Consider the following 20,782-nt stretch of genomic DNA (forward strand, 5'->3'; position numbering starts at 1 on the left):
AAAATTTGACATATGTATTTAGCCTTCACACATTTAATAATGTATTAGGTGTTGGCTATAAATCCTTTTTGGAATCGAATCATCAACAAAAATCGGTTCGGTAGACTCCTTCGATGTTTTTCCGAAGTTTTTTGGAGCTTTCTTCATCCATGGTGGTTTGCTAAATAAGAAGACGCCTCTTAAACTTACAAATGGAGCACATTAAGAGAATAAGGTGGATGAGAATCTTAAATAGTACAAGGTCATCTTCAATGTCGCTAGGGCTAGGATGTAGGGCTATAAATCCTTTTTTTGGAGTCCTAAGACTCCGCCCTCGGTGTATGGAGGAGATTTTGGTGAAGATATGTGAATTTTTGGAAGATGTAGGGCTAGGATGAAAGAGGATAAAGTGGGTGAAAATCACCTTTTGACGTTTATGTAGGGAGGCGCCTATTACCATACATGGTCAATGTAAATTGATCAAGTCAGTTTAGTGCGTGGAGGCCCCAATAACAATTTGGAGAGGCGCCTTTAAAACTTCTCTACTTCAATACATCATGTTTTTACTCTTTGATGATACACAAGGTTAGGAGTCTTAGGACTCCCCTCTTTGACGATACACAAGGTTAGGAGTCTTAGGACTCCAAAGAAGAGCACTAACTTGGGGTTTAAAATCAGTTTTCCGCATCTCATCAAACATCCGGAAGTCCATCCGAACCACACCCATTTTGTCTCATAAAAGAATAGATGCAAAGCTTCCTGGTCGAACCCACATTTTCAGGACATTTTGTTCAAATGGTAAAATTCGAACCTCAAGTCTTTCTAGTGAGAAGACATACATGATACCCAATTAAAGGGAGTTTTACAAGTCTTAGTGGGAGGCGCCTACAGCAATCCGGGGTTTGACTACAGTCAACTCCTTTTGAGAGGCCCCTATAGCAAATCGGGAGGCACCTATAGAGGCACCCGTTTATGAATAGACTCATCTGTCTTCTACTTCTAGAAGGTTGGGTTATAACGACTCACCAAAGTCGAAGGTATCAATCTTTGTCCAAAACTAACTGAAGAAAATTACTAAAACAATGAGAACCACATATTCTCCCCTAGATTACGTGGCACTCTTTTCCACCACTACTCAATGGGTAAACCGTGACCCCTCTCTTTTGCTTTTCTAACTGCAATTGGGTATTCATATTGCTAAAATCAAGTTTTTTTTTTAGTTGAACAATAAAATCAAGTTTCTAATCACTCTAATTAAAATACGGGTGCATCTAAAGGGGCCTCCCCAAATTGCTGTAGGCGCCTCCTTAGAGGGGTTGACCGTGGTCAAACCCCGACCACTATAGGCGCCTCTTCTCGGACTGACGAGTCCGAGGCCCAAAGACTAGTCTCGGACTGGTCCAGTCCGAAATTAAACGGACTGTCCATTCCGATTGGTTTCGAGACTGGTCCAGTCCGAGACCATGCATCATTTAGGGTTTTTCATCTCGAAGTTTACAAAATTTGATTCCTTCATGCTTCGTCTAGGGCTTCTTCATCCCCAAATCTAGACTTAGTTTTTCATCCCCAAATGTATAGTTGATTTCTTCATCCCCTATCTAGTGTTTCTTCATCTCAACAAAACCTCAAACTTCATAATTAATGGTCTTTTATTTCCTTACGTTTGAAGATCTAAAAAAAGAAACCTAGAGTTTTTATATCCTTCTGATATGTACTTTTCGATTGATTATTGAGATTTTGTTGATAGATTAATAGATTTTGTTAGGTTTGATCTTTGATTGATTTGTAGATTGAGAATTGAGAGAGAAAGTAGAGAGAGAAAGAAATTGGCGTTCGGAATGGTCAATCCGTTTCATAGAAGAGGAGGCGCTCGTGGAGGCGCCTAAGCAATTCTGGGAGGCCCCTACAGAAGAGAGGCCCCTACAGCACTTTTGGGAGGCGCCCATAGCCGCACCCTTAAAATACATACATATTATGTACTACAAGAAATGATCATACAAGTAAAATAGAGAAAGTGAGATAGAGAGAGATGATAATGGTTAGATTGAGGGACGTCCGTTTCAGGGTAAGAGTAAGAGAGGGTAACGAAGGGTCAGGTTGACGGGTAGAGGGATCCGTTAGATATCAATCACGTGGCAAATAAGAGGGTGAGATTTACCTTAGTCATCATCCTAGTCATGTTGTCCTAGTCAGTTGCATTAATTTTGTTGTCCTAGTCAGCACGAACCCCATTCTCTTTTGTTATATAGAATCAAATCATAATGAAAATATACTAGGTTCAGACCTCGGATCGAGTGTCAATTACTTTTGAAATCCATTTCACTTCAAATTTGTTTACTAGAATGTAATTTAGACTCCTAATTTATTCTTATTCGCTTTTTTAAAAATTCGACTACGATCTACACTAATCTTATAAGGTATTGATAAATCATAAAGATGTGGTGAGCAAGATAATCGCCTAATTTAAACCAAATTTAAGAGGCCTAAAGCCCGAAAAATTTATTATATTCGTTTTAAACGCATGTAAAAGAAGAGGCTGATCTGCCAGGTGGCAACATTATTTTGTTTTTAGTAAGCGAAAAAACCAAAATTGTTTACCAAAAAGGGAAACCAAAAAACGGTTACAAATCACCAAATAATAGGTCGACACGTGCGAAACTAACTAAATAACGTGTGATACAAGTTTGGAGACAAGAAGGGGATGTATCTCTCCCATTCTCCGACTCTTCCGCTCCCTATATAACCTGAAATTAACCGGGAATTCCATCAAAAACCAACAAGTTAGAGAGAGAGAGAGAGAGAGAGAGAGAGAGAGAGAGAGAGACTGTTTTTCGAGAGAGAAAGAAAGAAATGCAGGAGATTTCGGTTCCGATTGATTGCCCTAGCTTTAGTAGCTATTCATCCGTCAGATTTACAGAAATCGCTGATAAAGTAATCGACGAATTCAACTTCCAAAGAGAAGAATTCAACATCCCCCGTGAAGATCAGAAAACAGAGGAGATTTTGTCAAACCAGATCAGCTTAAACAATGACGACGATGATGATGATTTCGAATTCGCTTTTGTCACAACAAATCCGAATACTTCATCCGATGAGATTTTCTCAAATGGACAAATCAAACCGATTTTTCCAATTTTCAATACAAATTTGTTCTTGAATCATAACAACAAACAAAAAGATGAAGTTCAAGAATCGTGTATTAATCTTAAGAAAACTTCTTCGTCTGATCGATTTCCTATAAGAAGAAACTTCAATGAAGAAAACAATTTATCATCATCTTCTTCTTCTTCTTCTTTTTCATCATCGTCGTCTTCATCTGATGCTGAAGATCTAGAATCTGTTCCTTCCGGTACGTATTGTATTTGGACACCGAAAATCAATCTTTCTTCGTCAGGAAGTAAGGCGAAACAATTTAGACTAAAAAATCTGATTAAACGAAGTAAAAGCGCCATTAATGTTACTTCAATAATTTCCTCATCTCCTTCGTTAATAACTTCTTCATCAAATCGGATTATTAGTAAAGAATCTGAGATTTCAAAAATGAAGACAAAGAAGAAAGTAGTAGTAGGTAGATCATCATCAATGGCGTCATTACATGATATTCATTACTTGAAGAACAAATCATCCAAAGACGGAGAGAGAAAAAGATCGTATTTACCTTATAAACGGAATCTCATTTCTCTATTCTAAGTTCACCGGATTGATTGATTGATTGATTATAAATCTCTTCATCGGGATATTAACTTTTCTTATCAGGCAACAGTTGAGATCAGTTTTTGTTTCTTCTCTTTTAAGTTGTCTTGGTAAGGGAAAATAGGAGTATAACGGTCAAAGTTAGACCAATAGGGAATAAAGAAAAGAAATTTATGAGAAAAATAAAATAATTACGATTAATACTTTATTATAGACTATGTAATTTTTCCTAGAAACGACTGAAATTTAGAAAATAATAATTTGTTTTTTTTTTTTTAAAAAAAAAATTACTGCGAGCTACGATCCTCATTAGAATGACAATTTTTTTTTTTTTTGTTGAGGTGATAAGCACGATAACCGCTTAACTCGAACTCTTACGCGGACGAGCAATATCCCAACTAAATTATGGTCTAAGGTCCAATAACATTATTTATACCTTCATGACCCAAGCTCAATAGACCAAGAAAATCCATTTCCTTAGGAAATTAAACATGGGACATCCAAAGTTTTGGAATTTATATCAACATTGTCCACCTCTTGGACTACCAAATGTTGATTAAAAATAATGAAATTTGTATCAAATGTCCCTTTTAAGGTTTATATTATTTTTTTTGATCAATTGCGCTTTACCTCCCAATTTGTGACCAACTCACTGTTTTGACTCAATAACTGTCGGGAGTTTGTATTGGTCCCAAGGCCTAACAAGGGGGTAGGGGCAAAAAAGATTTAACTCTTTCCAGATTGACCTTTAGGGGTAAAAATGAATTAATTCTCAAAAACTTTAAAATCAATTAAGTCTACCTCATATCTCTTTTTCTCCTCCATTTTATCATCTCTCCACTCCCATTTCGTCTCACCCTTTCATCACCTCATCATCTTCTCCGATGAAGTTTGTCGGTCATCCAATTCTTCCGGCGACCTTCAAACATAAAAAAGTGAAAAGAAATAGTCTTCTTATGACAAATGCTAAACGAAGCTGCATAATTGCTTCATAAAGCTATTTGCTAGACACAACCTTTTTGTTTTTGTTAAATTGCTAAACAACACCAAAGATCGATTTATTGGTTTTATCTAGCAATTTGAATCTTAGATTGCTAAATACAACTATGTTTTAACTTCCCAAAATTATTTACTAGACACCATTTTTTCTTTTATTAACTTGTTAAACAAAAATAAAATTGGTTGTATTAGTGTTATCTAATATTTTTTAAAAAAAATACTTAAACGTGTTATAGGTTTTAAAAAAATATACATTATTTTTATGTAGTATGATTTTATGTAATATGATTTTATGAAATATACATTATTAAGGTTTAAACTAAGCTTAAAAATATACATATTGATTTTATGTAGTATGATTTTTACAACATGAAATGCTCTGATTGGAATATAATATTTTTTAGTTATTTGTTTATATTGGTTAACTTTTTAGTTTAATGTTCGAATAAATTTTATCTATGAATAATTAATTATGGTAATAGAAATTTGAATCCAAGATTTTTTGAGAAAAATTTTGGTTATATTTGATTTTTTTTTTTGAATTTTACCTCAAATTACAGCATGGAATGCTCTGATTGGAATATAATTTTTTTTTATTTGTTAATATTTGGTTAACTTTTTAGTTTAATGCTCGAATAAAATTTATTTATGAATAATTAATTATGGTAATAGAAATTTGAACTTTGAGAAAAAATTCGATTACATTTGATTTTTTTTCTTCTAGTGTTGGATTTAGCAATTTAAGACAAAATTCAATTAATTTTATTTAGTTATTTTGTGTAATAATTTTTTTAAAGTTGTGTATAGAATGGAGGAGAGATTCGGTTATACTTGATTTTTGGTGTTGGTGTTGGTTAGCAATTTAGGACACAATTTTAGTTAGTTGTACTTAGTTATTTTTGTCTAATAGTTGTCCTTAGCAAAACTGAAGTTGCATATAGTAGCATCCCTTCTTATTCTCTCTCTTCTTCTTTATCTATTTTCTTTTTCTTATCTTTTTTCTTTTCTCTTTCTCTTTCTCTTTCTTTCTCTACTCTCATTGTCCGACAAAGGGGAGTACCCCTTTGCCAGACGCGTCTCCATACCTTCATCGGAGAAGAAGGGAAGATAAGGAATAAGAATTTTTTATGTTTTAAAGTCGCTGGACAAAGTATTCGACCAAAATCCTTAATCAAAGAAGATGGTGAGGTGGCGAGAAAGAGATGATAAAATGGAGGAGAATAGGAGAGATAAAGTGGAGGAAATAGATGATGAAATGGAGGAGAGGTGAGGTGGATTTATTTGATTTTTAACTTTTTTTTGCCCGTAAGGGTATTTCTGAAAATAGTTGTAATTTTTAACTCATGGGGACCAAACACAAACTGTTTCACACTTACAAGAGATACAACAAAATTCAAATTTTTTTGTTTGTCTTTGATCCATGTCAAAAAAAAAAACAACATAGGCACTTGTCATTAGAATTAAAATGTGGTAACCATGACAAAAGATGTCAACACTCTCTAGGCATTTGCTTATTATAAAACTCTTGAATTTTCCTTCTCCCATACAAATACTTCCCTTTCTTGTTCTCTCCAAAGATATTCCACCACTCCCATATACAAATTGTCTCCCTCTATCTCTCTAACGTTATAAGTGATGGCAAAGATGAAATTTTTTCAACTCAATCACAAGTTTTATCATACAAAAAACTCATTTCATAAGGATATAAATTCTTTGCTAGAGAAAGGATGAAGATTAGGTAAGCTTTGTAACTATTTTGTGTTTGTTCAATACCTTGTATCATGGTCTATTAATAGGTTTATATTATGGTATTTCACAGTGAGGCACCCTCAATCATGACATTTGTATGAAAATAGGTTTTTTTTTTTTATTTTTATTTTGAAAATACATTAATAGTAGGGGTAGTTATGACATTTGTATGAAAATAAGAGGTCATATTTGAATTTACAGAAATTTGGAGACCATATTTGAAGCTGATCACAAAGTAGATGCCCAAATAGAAATTAAGTCAAAAGAAAATAGATTAACCAACTTGTCATAGAATTTCAAATTACCAAGACAAACTACCTATGGTTATGAAGATGGGTACATGGAATACAAAAGCTACAGTGAGAGCTATCTAACCATGGATAAGTGGCAAAATAATGCCCTAATGTTAGGCACTGTACCCGTGAGTCTCCATGTCATATCCTAAAGGCACAATAGGAAAAGGAGAAGACCCATGATTATCTGAACCAATAAGAACTTCCCATTTGTAAACCATTACTAATAACAAAAAAACCTATCTTTTTCTCCATCCATGATCCAACCAACTGATTTATGACCTTTGGTATGACCATGCCATCTGCCCCACTATTAAACCATTACTAATAACAAAAAAACCTATCTTTTTCTCCATCCATGATCCAACCAACTGATTTATGACCTTTGGTATGACCATGCCATCTGCCCCACTATTAAACAGCGGCGAGGCCAGAAAATTTTATGAGTGGGGGCACTTTTTTTTTGTTATAGTTAGTGAAAGAATTCCATAGTATACGATCAGGCTAGAATCAAAAAATAAAATTTCAACAAAATTTTATTTATAGTTTAGATATTCCATAGTAATTTTGATGTACAACAAGAAATAATTTTCTCATCAATATGGTTTGGGATCTTTCCCCCAACTGCATTCCCAAAAAATATTAAAATAAAAAACAAAGGAAGGGATGAAGAGATAGTGGTGAAGATTACGAAAACGATGGTGGAGATGATGAAGAGCAAGTGATCGTAATGGAAAAAAAATAAAGATAAACTTTTCTTTCTAATAACATGTTTACTATAACAAACGTGTAAAAAAAACAATCTTGAAGTCCAAAATACAAGTCACTAGAAAATCAAACAGAATCAAAATTAAGGGAGTTATTTAGAAAATTCATCATCTCTACGAAGTCGTGTTATTAAGTTGGTCTCTTTGAGGAGGCCAAAATGGAATTAGTTGAATTCATAAGAATCAATTTTAGACCAAACATGCACTTTATAAAGTATTTTCAATAAGCAGTCATTTTAAACCAAACAATACTTTCAACTAATGTAAATAGTAGACATTCTACGAAAAAAAATGTAAGTAGTGGAAATTCAAGAAAAAAATGTGTTGTGTGTGGGTCGAACCCAAGACCTCCACAATGTAATCCAAGCATTTCACCACTTGAGCTAGAGAAGAATTCTATTTAAAACGTGGAACTGTAGATACATAATATAATGACAAGTGTAACTTAAAACATACGAGTCACATTAGGGTCGTGGGGGCACGCGCCCCCACGGGCCCCTATGTGGGCTCGCCCCTGCTATTAAATCCCTTCCCCTGCAAACCCAACACACCCATCTCTCTCTCTCTAAAAGAATTTTCTTTGTTGGGCTGCAATATTGATTGCCCATGGTCGTGGGCCTATTTTCTTGAACAAGCCCATTATGAGAATGACTCCAAAATTTCACTTGTTGAGTTGATGCAAATTGTAACAACAAATCTATGTCCAACGTACAATTCTTATCTAAAGATAGAAATTCTTGGGGTCCTCATCTTTCGCTTTCATTATCTTTATTATCTTCGTCGAAATATCGATGATATATCTATTTCTAAATCATTCGATAAGAAAAGTAAGAAGGAAAATGGGAATAATTTATAAATTGTAGCAATTCTTGAATTGCAAATGTCAATTATCAGTTCACATTCCCTTCCCAAGTGTTCATCTTCTCCATTTGTCTACAACACTAAACCAAGACTCAACAAACTAAACTCTTCATTTTTCTCTCGAGTCTCTTCTCGTCGCTTTATTAATCACTACACCGTCTTAGCTACCCCAGTCTCGTACATTACTCCTCTGGTACTCTCTCCTCACACCATTACTTTTTAAAACGTCATTTAAACATCGATTAATGATATAAATTCCATATTTATGTGCTTCTAAATGGTAAGATTTGAATTTCCTTGTGTTTGTTAATTTTGACATAGATAAGTTGAAGGGAGAAACTAAGGTAGCTAGAGATTTGAAAGTTGAGAACAAGACCACTTCCAATGGCTGGAAAATTAACAAATTGTTTAATGTGTTGTATGAAGAAGCCTCCCTCTGTAAGACCTACTTCCTCCATTTTCTTCTCTCCAAATGAACCTACATTATTAGAAACCAAATTTAGAAATAAAAAAATTAAGTCATCGTTTATGTATTTAAACTTGATTTGTCAAGGTTTTTTCGTACAAGCCAATAAGCCATTACTAACTCCTATATTTAACTAAAAACATTAGAATTGATAAAATCACACAATTAAGTAATTGCATGTTAAAATTGGAAATATATTTAATATAATAACAAAAGTAATTTTAAAGTCAAATAAAAGGTCGATGCAACGTTACTACAATATCTGTTTTCCACTTTTAACTGATAAATATTCAACTAAAATTTGGCCATAGTTTAATTATGGGTTCCTTCAACTGAAATTCGTATCCATGTTATATGATGTAATGTTAGGCTGACCTTATGGATAGCCACACGATAAATAACGATTTATTTTCTCATTGTTTTTATCTAGTTTTAACCGTGGTTAAAATACTAACTGTGGTTAGAATCCTTGAACTAAAAATAATTTGGTAAGAAAGAAAACTTGTCTTATAAATAGACACTTTTTTTGATGGAAATGTTTTTGTTGCATTTTGGGTATTGGTCGGCTTTCTCCTCTAAAAAAAGGTTCGTCAAGATGCCATTTATTTGAGCAAAAATTGTGTCAGATTCATCTTCTTCTGTTTCAATTCCTTTTTCTTTTTCTGTATATGAATTTTACTTCTTAGATCCGATTTCTGATTCTCGTTTTTCATTTTCATCGTTCAAATTTCTTCTTCAATTTTATCTGAATTTGGTAGTAATCGCTCCATTTCTGATCAAAATTCATCAGAAATTAAGTTCGATTCTAGCTTTTTGTGCATGCAATTATCAGATTGATTCTAAAAAGTTTATCGCGAATCAATCGGATCATAATCATCAATTTGAATTACTTTGATATTCTTCTCTGTTCTCTCGAACTGAATTTGAGATTCTCCTAAAAGTGTTTTTAGGTATATCTTTATATTCGATCTAGTATCATTTTTCTCTGTTTAGTGATTTGTCTAATTGGAATTGAAAACTTTGATCATCTGACCTAATTTTCTGTAAAATCGTAGAGAGAAGAAGAAGAAGAGAAGATGTCAAAGACTAATTACGAGGAAGCCATCGATGAATTGAAGAAGCTTCTTAGGTAAAATTCTAATTCATCGTCGGAAAGTTCCATCTTCTTTCTCTATAATTCTAATTTCACGGCGCCGGCTGCCGGCGCATGTTACTAGAATATCGTTCGTTTTAACACTGAAAAGAACTTGTAACGTCAGTCATTAATCCGTTTTTTTGGTTTTCATGAAACGGGTCCCACCTGCACCAACCAATATGAACGTAATCCACTTCAGTTTGTTATTAGTTTTTGTTTTTTTTACTAACAAAAAAGTTTGGATTTTGTGTTTTTTCATCTCTCAGTGAAAATGTGAATCTCGAGGTAGTCGCTGCGGCTAAGATCCAACAGATAACGGCTGAGCTAGGAGCCGTGAATGGAAAAGCTGGGTTCGATCCGGTCGAGAGATTGAAGACTGGGTTTGTCCACTTCAAGAAAGAGAAATATGAGTAAGTGAATTTCTTTATTTAAAACCATTGATACGTTATCAAATATTTAAGATAATTCGAGGAATATCTAATCTAAGGTGAGGATAAGTCAAACTTTTTTCAAATTTTTAAAAGAGAAATAGGAATTAGTTGGAGATTGTTCCACCTAGTTTCCAAAACGATCCTTGGTATCTATCCAGCAATGGGTCGATCGACCCAGTCCATTCTGAAATCATGTTTACCTAGCACAACTATAAACACTCAGTGTATTGTGTTTTGAGTCACGTCTAGATGTATTGTTAACAATGACATGTCCATCGATTGTGTCTAGCGTGGCAAACTTGTCCTCCCCAACATGTAAAGGGGTTGAACCGTTACCTGTAGTGAAATACTATTTACAACAATATTAATATGTCAAAATTATCTAAGATTTCAATTGTAAAAACCTGCTTAAAATTATAATTATAACATACTAGATAATGGTTTTATATGGCATGGGATCCATATTAGCTAAACTTAGTTCTTTGAATCTTTACTTTTAAATATTCTACAAAGTGATTTTATAGTTTATAGTATTACTATGTTTTATGAAATCTTCCCTAGTAAGGAATAAAAAGATTCAAGGGTGAGCTCACTTTGTATCGTGACCGTCGGTGTTTACTTATCACTAAATCGGTCCGCTTATAATAATTATAAGAATTTGCTGCTACCTTATCAATGTATTATCAGTGGTAGTACTTATTCTGAGTAAGATGCTTCAAAAGGGAAAAGCTTCTAAACTAGTCTTTTTGACTCTTCCTTTTTAATTTATACTTGCTTTTCTTAGGGAAACTTGGAAGTATGAATGGACTTTTTTAGATGGTATATGATAATTTTATGGGACAATTCTGTAAAGACTAACGTGCATATGGCTTTTATATGGTATTCAATTGCAACTAAATTGGGTCTTATACATTTTTTTTCTAGGAAGGATCAAGCACTTTATGCCGAACTTTCCAAGGGTCAGAGTCCCAAGGTAATTTTTACTAATAGATAGATTGTATAAGGGTTGGAATCATGTCAGGCTCGGGCGCCCATAGATACCTCGAGTCCGTGCTCGGGCTTTCCGAATACTATATTTCAAAAACCACTAGACTTAATGGGCAGGCTCAGGCATGTCGGGCATCCGGACCAAATTCCCAGCCTCAAGATTGTATATATGCACAATGGATGACTACATGGACGCACAGTCGCCCCACATGTTTATGTAGTTGGTTGGTCAAGCTGAGGTCCAACACACTGGCTCAATGGAAGTTATGATATATTTGGCCCGCACAAAGTAGAAAATGATTTTTGTTGTATTGGAAGCCAGAAGAGTATTTCATTAACTAATTAAATCTCAAAATATATATTTGCAGTTCATGGTGTTTGCATGTTCTGATTCTCGTGTGTGCCCGTCACACATCCTTAATTTCCAACCTGGGGAGGCTTTTGTGGTCCGAAACATAGCTAACATGGTTCCTCCGTACGATCAGGTTCAAAATTTCAAAATCTATAATTACTTTTTACAAAAATAATTTTTTCAACTTCTTACATTGTCGACTTTATTTGAATTCCAGACTAGATATGCTGGAGTTGGTGCAGCTATTGAATACGCGGTTTTGCACCTCAAGGTGGATTATATATTTCTGTAGTTTAACATGTTTGCCTTCTTTTACAATTTTTAATTGTGGACTTTTTTTTTTTTTTTTTGATGAAATTTTAATTGTGGACTTTCTCCACCCACATTCAACCTTGTATGATATAAAAGCCTAACAAATTAATCAAGTATTAGGGGCGTTATCTTTTGGATATAATATATATACTAGTCAGTCATGAATGATAAAGCAACAAGATTGAAAATATACAATCATTATCGAAGCACAAATTAATTTTTGAAGTACGCAAAAATCAAACTAAAAGCTAAAGAATATGCCAAAACAGGTGGAGAATATTGTTGTCATTGGGCATAGTTGTTGTGGTGGCATAAAGGGTCTCATGACTTTTCCAGATACTGGTCCAACTTCTACGTAAGCTCTCTTCTTCTTTTTCCTTTAATCTGTTTTTTATCGCCCTTTATAATTGTTAATTGTCACGCTAGACGGCTAAAGATAGACTTACTGTATATTAGTGACTTTATTATTAAATTGAATCACATTCATTTTTATATTTATACGATATCTCCCAAAGTTTAGGTGTTTTCATGAGTTAACAATTGCTTAATTGTTTGATGGTGGTTGTGAACCCGACGAAAAAGTATTGTTTAATGTACAACAAGTTATATGTGAGTCATGTAGCACACTTTGGAGAGATTAGAGAGTGGATCATAGATTCGCTTACCACTTGGTATCTCTCTGACTCAGATCCCATATAAAGGTCCAAGCTTTAGACCTGCAGATCATATAATCTGATAGGATTATCAAATACAGTAATATCGACAGTGGCCTCACTTTTATGCCCTAGATTCAGAACCAGTGAGTATCTTTACGTTTTCGTTTCAATCAAGTGAGATGCTGTTTAAGTATAGGGAAGTAATTGAATCAATAGACTTGCATTCTAGCGAAATAAATTCGACTAGGGTACCCTCCTTTTTTATTTAATGAATAAGACTTTGAGTTCTGACTCGACTCTTTAGTAGTCGAATTAAGTACCTAGGAGAACAACAATGTGACTCATTTAAATGAGTACGCACCATAAGAAATAGTACTTAAACTCCAGAGCATATGCAATTGCATTTTGCATAAGGTTATACCGTTATAGTAACAGCAGAGGCATCATAAGATTAATTTGTTTATTTTGAATGAAAATGTGCAGTGACTTTATAGAGGACTGGGTCAAAATCTGTTCACAAGCGAAAACCAAGGTAAAGGCAGAAAGTGCCGATGCTTCTCTCCCAGACTTATGCACCAAATGCGAGAAGGTATTGTCTCTTTTAATTTTATTTGTTTACGTCAAAACTTATACATTACCACATTTCTGAAACAAAGTTGTAAAAACGCCGTGTTAACTCTCATCATTAAGCACTTGTGGCATGTTGTCATATCATTTGGTAGTTTATCTTGTGTTATGCCACTACATCATCATCTAGACTCCGGACACTCTCGTGAGCGATGTGGGACTGGCTCTGACACTTGATAAGCTTGAGCCTACACCTATAGCCCACACTCCGGACACTCTCGTGAGCGATGTGAGACTATATTGTAAACGTAGTTTATCTTGTGTTATGCCACTACATCATCGTCTAGACAATTTGCTAGCTAGTAAAGTAGTGACTACTGACCCAACTGATTAAAACTATTTGTGTCATTGTTGTGAAAATGCAGGAAGCGGTTAATGTATCACTCGGCAACTTATTAACATACCCGTTTGTTAGAAATGCAATCGCGAGCAAGAAACTATCATTGAAGGGTGGATACTATGATTTTGTCAATGGATCTTTTGAGCTATGGGAGCTAGGCTTCAATCTATCGCCTCCCCTCACTGTATGAATACCATTTTCACCATGTTTGAGTGCTCAATAACCCCCCAAACTGCCAATCTCTCTCTCTCTCTCTCTCTCTCTCTCTCTCTCTCTCTCTCTCTCTCTCTCTTGTATCTTTGTATCTCTTTCTAAATCTTCTTGCTAAGTTATCCTATATCTATCCTCTTTGTTGTACTTTTGAGTACCAATGAATAAAATAAAATCAGTTGAAGCAAAGTAAGTTTCCCTTTTGGTTTTGATTAGGTGTTTCTAATTTGTCTGGTCAGAACTAGAATCAAGCTGGTTCTAAGAAGTAGAACCTGACTGTGTTTCTTTGTATTATTTCTCCAGCTTCAAAGCTGGGTATCATGGTTTTGGTGAGACTGATTGGAGTAAGTTTTTGTTGCAGACCTTGCAACTGCAGTATGCAGGTAGGTAATTTACTCGTCCCATTCATGATCCATCACCTTTTGTAAAGAACTGACGTCAAGCTTCAATTTGTTTCATAATGTTAATTGGTTTATGATCATCCTGTTCAAGTTTTTTTGTTTCAGAATTTTTTTGCGAGTTCTAATTGTTCGAGATGTGAGGTTTTCTTCAATTCTGTGAACCAGAAAATTATTTCGTTCCATCTAAATCCTGCCTTTCATTATGATTTAGGGACATTCCCAATGAAAATGAGAGCATAAGCAACGGCTGCTGTTGCTGCCGTTCAAACTGGTCATTACTGCAGCAAAATAGAACTGAATTTTGAGTCCTTATACATCAAATTGTTTTAACAGTCTCGAAATCGATTATTCTATTAGCAAGAAATTCAATGGTTATAAATGTATACAGCAATCAATGTTCTTATGCTACTAATACAATCACATCGATCAACAACTTCCACTAAAAACTAAAAAGGGTCCTCAGTCCTCAGCGGGCGACCGGCCATGAATACAAGCCTACCACCATTAGAAAGTCTTGAGCGAGCTCATTCGAAGGGTGGGAACACTCTCCTAAATAACCATCACAACTCACAGAGATAAGCCTTTCTCTGGGTACGTAATTAGAGTTTTTAGCCTTAATTAACCCAAGTCTTTGGAAAAATCTATGAACTCAATACTTGGGTAGTTAACTACAAGAATTTCTTTTTAATTAACTTGCTAAATTATAAATTTTATGGAGATAGTACGTTTGAGAGTAGTTGTATCTTATTACAAATTCATCATAAAGAGTATATATTGGGTAAATGATACCGATAGAGTCCCGTACTACAATCTAAATGGCTTACGGAATAAGTGTACTCCTAATGTAACTAAACAATACTCACATGGTAGCGTACCAGTACCACGTACCGGAGCGATCCACTTACCACGTAACATTGCTGCAAACTTCATCAGTAAAAAGCTGCTACTTTAGCATCTGTATTCAATATTAAAATGTTTAGTTGTACCACAATCACTTTTTTTTTCTTAATATTCCAAAATTCTGTTCTTGAGTATATAACTAATACCTTCCACATGGTATATTTTAATGCAACAAAATCTATCTATAAGAATGCAATTAACCTAATCGAAAATACCCAGATCAATCCAGACATAATCTATCTGTGAACAGTAAGATAAACAAGTCTCAAATCCATGTTACCTGTAATTAGCTGGTCCGATTTTCCTAATTGAAGTTGATTATGGATTATTAAAATGATCTCCTATGCAAAAAAGCAGATTTGAAACGAATTTTTCATTGATTCTATATGATATTACAAATGGACGAGGAATATTATCTATTCCTCAAACAATGGAATAAAAATACAGCAAACTATAAAGAGGAACAAACGGGGGAAAATACAATCAACATTACATAATATATGTTTTTTTTCCTGTTATTTTTTTTTTCGACAACCCACGAGAAGAATCTAAACAACCCACCCCCACCAACTAATCTTATTTTACAGACAAGCATGTGTACAAATCAATTGTTGTTATACCTTAATGGCATCTTTTTGTGTAGAATTTGGGTTGGTATCTAAGAGATTTTCAAGTGATCTATTTTTTCTGTTACGTACCCGGCCAGCTTCTTTCAGTAACTCGGCTAACCTTCTCTTCTCATCGTCGACATCAGGATTTGCCGTCCCAAGCTTTTCCTCTCTCATTCCAACAACATATTCTAATATCTCAATAGCATCATCTAACCTGCAAATATAAACGAACTAGAGTAAGAAAAAGGCCAAGTCGGTTTGACTATTTGAGTTAAAGTTCTAGTTCTCGTCGTTTTCTTATTCCAATATTTTTGTAGTTAATGACAAAAACATGTTCGAAAAGCAAGATCTAGTTCATAGTATTAGTATACCTTCCCATTGCATCATAAGTACCGGCAAGATTGCTATAAACTCCCAAGGTGTCCGGATGGTAAGGCCCGTACTCTTGTTCCAAGACGTTTCGGGCTTCTTCAAACAAATCCGCCGCCTCATTTATTGCGTAACGTTGCACACAAGCGAGACCCATCTGATTCAAAGCTATCCCAAAGAAAGCAGATTTCTTTTCACCACTTGTTCGAAGCTTCGTAATAGCGTTCTTGAAGAAGGTATAAGATTCAGAATAGTTTCCCAACATATAATACATAACTCCCATTTGAGCTTCAATTCCAGCAATTGTGCTTTGTTGACCAGGGGAATCAGCATAAATTTTCAAAGCCTTTTTGAGCAACTTGAGTGCTTGCTCAGGCTCATTCATTGATTCATAAATGGCAGAAACATCGGTTAGACCACTAGCAATCTCCTCTTGAGGGATACCTGGAAGAGGCTTACTGTAAATTCTTAAGGCATTTTCGCAGTAAGATTTTGATTCTCGTAACTTCCCAATCTTGTTGTATAAATCAGCCAAACGCACAAAAACTGAAGCAACAGCGGGATGATTCTCGCCTTTCGTTGTTTTTAACAACGTTAAAGCCTTCTGATAAGAAAAAACGGCTTCATCATACCGAGCCAAAGATAAGTACGTGTCTCCGATGCTACAATCTACAGTTGCCACCTCCGTTTCCTGCCCGTGTGATACCATGGCCATGCTCGCTAAAACGAGATGCTCCAGACCTGTTTCATAGTCTCCTTTCGTGTCACAGATAAGTCCCATGAGCCTTCTATCTGCCGCTTCTTCTAAAGAAGCCGGAGCCCCGTTTTCCTTGTGGATATCAAGTGCCATTTGACAAAGCTTTTGAGCATCATCAAACTGTAGTGCTTGAACAAGGGCTTCTGCCAAATACCTGCAAGTTTCACCAACTCTTGGATCCATTTCTCCTAGGGCATGCTTTTGAACATCCAGACCTAGTTTATAACATTGTATTGAATTCTCAAGTTGACCTAACATTGCATAAGTATCACCCAACTGCATGTGACCGGCGAATTTAGCAAGAGCATGATCTTGCTTTTCCTCCATGACTGGAATCTCGATTGAGTGCTCAAGAACAGGAATCGCCTCATTATACCGCCCTAAGTTGCAGTATATGGCTGCTACAACATGCAAACTCATGACAAGTTCTAAACTTGGACTTCCATTTGCACATTTCTCGAATGATTTCGCTGCTCTAAGAGCAAAGTCGAGAGCTTTTTGAGGATTATCCCCAGAAGATATTAAATCTCTCGCTTGCTTAAGCAAAAAAGGTCCAAGATCTGGGTTGTTTAAGCCATCTTCAGATATATCATCAGTTCCATTCTGAAACTTTACCCCTCCTAGAGCAGAATTTCTATATTTCGAAGCCGAAACAACTCCACCATTGGGTTTTCTTGAAATCTTATCACTTCGTTTATCGGTAGGAGGTTTATCACGAGAAACTTTGCTCCTAGGACTTGATTTCGGCGATTGTTTTGAGTCCGATGCCAATCGAGCACGTCCTTTTAACTGCGGAGGAGAAATGGAATTAGTAGTAGACACAGTTTGGGCATTTTCGATCTCTTTACACTTTTCACCACTATACCCATTTTCCTTAACAGAAACAACACCACTACTGCCAGAATCCTCTTCCTGCTTGCTAATCTCCTCTTCCATTATCTCCACTTCTCTCATTCCGCCTCCGACAAGATGTCGTAACTCTGAATCAATCCTCGATTCATCACCATCGGAACCAAAACTAGCCCGTGATGGTGATTGATCAGAACTTTGCATATCACACACATTATCATACAATCTCTCAATAGACGTATCAATCCCATCTTCGATCGGTGTACCGAGATTCTCAGACCGTGGGCTTCGGGGATCCAATGGACTATGACTCGTCTTAGGGAGATTCAAGTTTTCCTCAAAATATGTGGAATTTCCATTTATTTCACTCACTATCTCATCTCCATTATTAAATTCACCATTAACAACTCCAGGCATCTTTCTAATTAGGGGTGTATTATTAGGTTAAAAAGTAGGTAATCAAGTGTAATATCTGCCACATTAACCCATAAACCAAGAACCATTAAACACAAATTAGTCTCAATCTAACAGACAAAATATACAAATAAACAGATCTGAACTAAAACTAAAGAAGGATTTGAACTTCCCGTCTTCACTCAAAACAAGAACAGAATCAAAACCCTAAAAAAACTGTTCTTTTGAAAGAAAAATTGCACCATAGTCAACCAAAAAAGGGAAATCATTAACTTTTTTTTTTCTTGTACTAATTTCTCATATTGAACAATAATTACCCATAATAATAACTTCATAATAGTAAGAAATTAGTTGTTTTTGCCACTAGATCTCTACAAATCATTATGATTAAAACCCAAATCAAAGATTTAAACACACTACAAACAAACCCTTAAACAAAAAAAAGTTGAAAATGATAACTACAAAAAATCACACTGAAAAAACCCAAACCCACAAAACCAATCAAACAATAAAGATTATAGCAGTGGATAATAACTGAAGTAAAAGCAATGGAAAAAAAGAAATTAAAGAAATGAAAGTTTTTTAGTACCTTCAAAAATTCTTCATTTGAGAGAGGAAAGTTTCATCTTTTCTGACTTTAGAGAGAGAGAGAGAGATGAGAGAAGAAAATTCTCTTTCTTTCCTTATATATAGGAAGAGTTTAGTGGGAAATTGGGAAGGGTAGAGAGAGACAAAGAGGGTGAAATTTTGGTTGGTAAGTAAGGGTAAATTTGGAAAATAAATTATAAAGATATTAAATTGTAATAAGTTTTTGATTGGGTAGCAAAGGTGGAATGTTTCCACATAAAAGATGACTTCTCCCCCACCGCCTGCAACCGCCGATTTGCCTTTTGTTTTCTTCATCCACCACTTGTCTCAACCACCACACACTTTTATCACTGATACGCCCTCGATCTCTTCTACAAGTTACACATTTCTCTTATTCTACTGTTGAGGGGCTAAATCTGACTCGTTCATAAGAATCGATAAAATTAATATTTTGAATCAGATTTCATATTAAATTTGTTAAAAACAAATTAGAACAGATTTTTATTTTCCTAATTGACAATTGTTTGTAAATGGTGGAGTAAATTCATTTTACGAAAAATATCATAATGGGTTTTATGAAGTACACGACCGACAAACTAAATTACGGCTTTAAAAAGACATCATGCACTATACAGTGGCTTCCATTAATGAGGTGTGGGCTTTAAAATACTAAACCACAAATAAAGGAAGTGGGAACCACATTTCCATGGTTAATACCCTTTCTTTTCCATGTATAAAATTGTTCATAAGTGTCAAATTATGGGTGAAATTAAAAATAAAAGGGTTGAGTAGTTTACATCAAATTAGATAAGGGCACTTTGGGGATTCCAAGTAGATACTAGGGGAAACCGTAGAATATTTGGTTAAGGGCTTTTTTGGAATAAAAGTATGAGGTTGTAATTGATAAGGACTTGGCATCCAATGATATATAGACTCAAAAGAAGTAGAACCATTTAGTACTTCCCAAGTGACTTCACAATTACTTTTTGAGGAAGAAAGGGGTTTGCATTGGAGCAATAGATATTACTTTTTAATTCCTGAAAATAAATATTTACAATACACAATCATGTAGTATTTATCATTAATTTAAAAATACACCGTATTGATTTTGTAGTCTCTGAATTTTGAGTAGATACACTTTCTCTAAAACATACATTCCAAAACGAAAATTATTTTCATTTGAATTTTAGTGGTAGGATTGTAGGAAGAAACTTTGTGTAAGAAGTTTTGATCTGGTGATATTTTGAAAAGGAAAATAGTAGACTTCCCGGCCACTCTCCGGGTGAATCCCGGTGGAGTGAGGTGGTCGGGCCAAATTTAGAGAGAGAAAGTGAAAAAAAAATCTATCACGGCTATTTTGAAAATAAGTTTACAGTAATGTGTTAAAGCGTGGTCAATTTGATGGATAAATAACATGATACAGAAAAATTGTAAGCACTCGCCCTCATAAAATTAAAGAAATTCCCAACTCCTTAATTCTACAAAATACAAATTTGAAGTAATCACAATCTTGAAGAATAAAGTTGCAAGTGTGGAGAATAGTTGAAACATTGCCTTTTTCATAAACTAATGAAAGTGAGAAATGTAAAGTAAATCTAACTACATTGCTTCTATAAATTGGTGCAAAGCCAGAGCATTAGAAGAGTAGAAGGTGAGTCATACCAAAAAAGTGGGAGACAAAATGTGCAGTTACTTTAATCGACTTATCATCTACAACTATAATTCTTCCCCCATAATTTAGCAATCTCAATTGGCCTCCATGTGTTTCAATTAGGGTATCAAAATCCAAAATTTAAAATATTTGTTTCTACTTTCTACACATATTTTATAAAGATTTATACCACATTTTCGTCCCACTAATTCTCGTAAATTATAATATCAATTAACTTTACTCAAAAGACCACTAAAATAACATATATAATTTCGACAATATTCTTCATTTACCACTTAAAAAAATCATGCACTGTCATTTTCGTAAATGTTAGGAGGGTTGTTATTTTCTACCTCTCTGTTTTTTTTTAACTATTTTTAAATGT

General features: G+C 34.7%; 3 protein-coding genes across 13 annotated transcripts; 2 read left to right on the plus strand and 1 right to left on the minus strand.

Annotated features, from left to right (window-relative positions):
* The first annotated feature begins 2,744 nt into the window (after positions 1 to 2,744).
* Positions 2,745 to 3,877, plus strand: LOC147563014 (uncharacterized). Its single transcript, XM_086664697.1, has one exon. It carries the CDS (start codon positions 2,830 to 2,832, stop codon positions 3,667 to 3,669), a length of 840 nt encoding a protein of 279 aa, XP_086520823.1. The 5' UTR covers positions 2,745 to 2,829; the 3' UTR covers positions 3,670 to 3,877.
* Positions 3,878 to 8,025: 4,148 nt separating this feature from the next.
* Positions 8,026 to 14,667, plus strand: LOC147563015 (carbonic anhydrase 2-like). 11 transcript variants are annotated; one of them, XR_015223243.1, is made up of 12 exons: positions 8,182 to 8,534; positions 8,663 to 8,779; positions 9,863 to 9,936; positions 10,209 to 10,352; positions 11,298 to 11,346; positions 11,729 to 11,845; positions 11,930 to 11,983; positions 12,294 to 12,379; positions 13,164 to 13,269; positions 13,673 to 13,831; positions 14,161 to 14,240; positions 14,470 to 14,667. XR_015223243.1 is itself a non-coding variant. In XM_086633491.1 (12 exons), the coding sequence occupies exons 2-12, from the start codon at positions 8,726 to 8,728 to the stop codon at positions 14,496 to 14,498; spliced, it is 894 nt and encodes a 297-aa protein (XP_086489617.1). In that variant the 5' UTR covers positions 8,182 to 8,534; positions 8,663 to 8,725; the 3' UTR covers positions 14,499 to 14,667. The 11 variants fall into 11 exon arrangements, 7 of the variants coding, with proteins under 7 accessions (XP_086489637.1, XP_086489617.1, XP_086489628.1 ...); XM_086633491.1 differs by having other exon boundaries at positions 14,219 to 14,240; XR_015223247.1 differs by lacking the exons at positions 14,161 to 14,240; positions 14,470 to 14,667 and adding an exon at positions 13,944 to 14,046 and having other exon boundaries at positions 13,673 to 13,896.
* Positions 14,668 to 15,514: 847 nt separating this feature from the next.
* Positions 15,515 to 19,330, minus strand: LOC147563016 (protein KINESIN LIGHT CHAIN-RELATED 2-like). Its single transcript, XM_086633477.1, has 3 exons — positions 18,748 to 19,330; positions 16,141 to 18,216; positions 15,515 to 15,983 (listed from the first exon to the last, which is right to left on the minus strand). Exons 2-3 carry the CDS (start codon positions 18,159 to 18,161, stop codon positions 15,773 to 15,775), a joined length of 2,232 nt encoding a protein of 743 aa, XP_086489603.1. The 5' UTR covers positions 18,162 to 18,216; positions 18,748 to 19,330; the 3' UTR covers positions 15,515 to 15,772.
* Between the last annotated feature and the right edge of the window lie 1,452 nt (positions 19,331 to 20,782).

This window comes from Eschscholzia californica, unplaced genomic scaffold (genome assembly GCF_041429995.1).
Source record: "Eschscholzia californica isolate CP2 unplaced genomic scaffold, dmEscCali1.0.p SCAF_1, whole genome shotgun sequence".
In the NCBI taxonomy this organism is placed as follows: Eukaryota; Viridiplantae; Streptophyta; class Magnoliopsida; order Ranunculales; family Papaveraceae; genus Eschscholzia; species Eschscholzia californica.

Excerpts from the sequence above, each read along its gene's own strand:
- LOC147563014 (XM_086664697.1), top strand. The coding sequence starts at position 2,830 with ATGCAGGAGATTTCGGTTCCGATTGATTGCCCTAGCTTTAGTAGCTAT.
- LOC147563015 (XM_086633491.1), top strand. The coding sequence starts at position 8,726 with ATGGCTGGAAAATTAACAAATTGTTTAATGTGTTGTATGAAGAAGCCT. Across the intron at positions 11,984-12,293 it reads ACGCGGTTTTGCACCTCAAG|GTGGAGAATATTGTTGTCAT; the intron begins GTGGATTATATA and ends ATGCCAAAACAG. Across the intron at positions 14,241-14,469 it reads CTTGCAACTGCAGTATGCAG|GGACATTCCCAATGAAAATG; the intron begins GTAGGTAATTTA and ends ATTATGATTTAG.
- LOC147563016 (XM_086633477.1), bottom strand. The coding sequence starts at position 18,161 with ATGCCTGGAGTTGTTAATGGTGAATTTAATAATGGAGATGAGATAGTG. Across the intron at positions 15,984-16,140 it reads ACTTATGATGCAATGGGAAG|GTTAGATGATGCTATTGAGA; the intron begins GTATACTAATAC and ends TTATATTTGCAG.